At 52.2% G+C, this 2500-nt stretch overlaps 1 protein-coding gene across 1 annotated transcript in view; it reads right to left on the bottom strand.

Annotated features, from left to right (window-relative positions):
- The window catches only part of LOC121302107 (zinc finger protein 692-like), an 11884-nt gene that overhangs the window by 6128 nt on the left and 3256 nt on the right, over positions 1-2500 (bottom strand). The window contains exons 3-4 of the mRNA XM_041231928.1: positions 1457-1488; positions 1-1150 (exon numbers count right to left, since the gene is read on the bottom strand). The exon at positions 1-1150 is cut by the window's left edge and continues 78 nt beyond it. Of these exons, the coding sequence (XP_041087862.1) occupies positions 1-1150; positions 1457-1488 (1182 nt within the window). The remainder of the gene's footprint in view (positions 1151-1456; positions 1489-2500) is intronic.

The raw sequence follows: 2500 nt of genomic DNA, 5'->3' as shown, positions 1-2500 counted from the left end.
GCAGAGCGCCGGGCTTCCTGTCCTGCAAATGCAGATCTCTTCTCTCTCCTCCCAGCCTCGCAGATCGGCCCCCCCTCGAAATCCTCTCTCTCTCTCTCCTCCTCTCTCTCTCCCTGCTCCTCTTCCCCCTCTCCCGCTCTCTCCTTGCTGTTGATGTAAGCACGATCTTCCCCATCGCTCTCATTCTCCGCTCTGATTGGCTCACATTCGCCCGGTCCAGTTTCGGATTCCACAGTTGCCGTGGATACGGGATCTTGCGCCACTTCCTGTTCCTGTTCCGGTTCCACTTCCTGCTCCTGGAGTTTGCTTCTGCTCCGTAACCACGGCGTTACCGCGGCGACGGCGGCCGCCGAGGACCTTCGCCCTCTCCTGGGCCGCGCAACAGGGCTGGCATCCGCGGCGACCGTCGGATCGTTGCCAATATTTCGTCCGCTCATCTTCTTCCTCACCCTGGGCCCTCTCCCGGTTTCTCTCTCCCCAGCCGCGGTTTCCGGTCCCCCTCTCCCGGTTTCTCTCTCCCTCGCCGCGGTTTCCGGTCCCCCTCTCCCGGTTTCTCTCTCCCCCGCCGCGGTTTCCGGTCCCCCTCTCCCGGTTTCTCTCTCCCTCGCCGTGGTTTCCGGTCCCCCTCTCCCGGTTTCTCTCTCCCCCGCCGCGGTTTCCGGTCCCCCTCTCCCGGTTTCTCTCTCCCTCGCCGTGGTTTCCGGTCCCCCTCTCCCGGTTTCTCTCTCCCCCGCCGCGGTTTCCGGTCCCCCTCTCCCGGTTTCTCTCTCCCCCGCCGTGGTTTCCGGTCCCCCTCTCCCGGTTTCTCTCTCCCCCGCCGTGGTTTCCGGTCCCCGCCTCGAGGTCTCTTCCTCCGCCTCTCCTGCGCCTGCCCCAGTGCACCATGGGAAGGTGTGGCCGGCCAGGCACTGCCAACAGATCTGGTGTCTCCTGAACCTGGAGCTATGGGGACCAGTGCTCCCAGTGGTGACGTCGCTAGTGACGTCGCTGGTGATGTCTCTGGTGATGTCGCTGGTGACGTCGCTGACTCTCTGTATCTCTGGCATGGAGTTGCACTCCCGGCTGTGATGGTGCACCCACTCCACCAGGGGAAGCAGAGAGGAGGCAGACGTCACAAACACACCGGAGCAAGGAGAGTGGATCCCACGAGCTGCAGCACAACATGAGGGGGGAGGGGGGGTATTAAAAGACTTGCAGTTACTCTAACACAGCGACTGAACCCCCCTCACTCTGTTCAACCCCCTTCTATCCCCTCTGGCTCTGCTATCATCTCCCCCCTCCCTCCCTCTCTCTCTCTCTCTCCTCCTCTCTCCCCTCCCCTCCCTCTCCCTCTCTCTCTCTCTCCTCTCCCCTCCCTCTCCTCTCTCTCCCCCTCCTCTCTTCTCCTCTCCCCTCCTCTCCTCTCCCCTCCTACCCTCTCTCCTCCTCTCCTCTTTCCCTGCTGGAAGGTTCTTACCTGTGCAGGTGAGGTTCTCTCTGGTCGAGTAGCTGTGAAGAGAAATTAGCTTCAACAAATCAATAACAAATCAATAACACAGACATTCAAATCAATAACACAGACATTCTGTGTAATTCCAGTCCAGTCTAGTTTTGAGGGTAACCCCATGGAGACCCCCTGTTCAGACTGCGCTGGTGGATCTCTTGATCACCCCCTGCTGGTCTGCGCTGGACTCGCCTGACCTCAGCGCCTTGTCACTGGATCCTCAGCTGACGCGCTATCCAGCACTATTGCACTGCTGATCTGTCACTGCAGATATAACTCGCTGTGATGCTAACTTGCAGCCTCCTAGTTCATACTGGATTCTAGCAGTGTTATTATTATACACAGCATCCTAGTTCATATTGTATTCTAGCAGTGTTATTATTATACACAGCATCCTAGTTCATATTGTATTCTAGCAGTGTTATTATTATACACAGCATCCTAGTTCATATTGTATTCTAGCAGTGTTATTATTATACACAGCATCCTAGTTCATATTGTATTCTAGCAGTGTTATTATTATACACAGCATCCTAGTTCATATTGTATTCTAGCAGTGTTATTATTATACACAGCATCCTAGTTCATATTGTATTCTAGCAGTGTTATTATTATACACGGCATCCTAGTTCATATTGTATTCTAGCAGTGTTATTATTATACACAGCATCCTAGTTCATATTGTATTCTAGCAGTGTTATTATTATACACAGCATCCTAGTTCATATTGGATTCTAGCAGTGTTATTATTATACACAGCATCCTAGTTCATATTGGATTCTAGCAGTGTTATTATTATACACGGCCTCCTAGTTCATATTGTATTCTAGCAGTGTTATTATTATACACGGCATCCTAGTTCATATTGTATTCTAGCAGTGTTATTATTATACACAGCATCCTAGTTCATATTGTATTCTAGCAGTGTTATTATTATACACAGCATCCTAGTTCATATTGTATTCTAGCAGTGTTATTATTATACACAGCATCCTAGTTCATATTGTATTCTAGCAG

This window comes from Polyodon spathula, chromosome 29, assembly GCF_017654505.1.
Source record: "Polyodon spathula isolate WHYD16114869_AA chromosome 29, ASM1765450v1, whole genome shotgun sequence".
Classification (NCBI taxonomy): domain Eukaryota; kingdom Metazoa; phylum Chordata; class Actinopteri; order Acipenseriformes; family Polyodontidae; genus Polyodon; species Polyodon spathula.
Note: the sequence above shows the minus strand (reverse complement) of the source record. Positions and strands in the feature narration are given on the sequence as shown.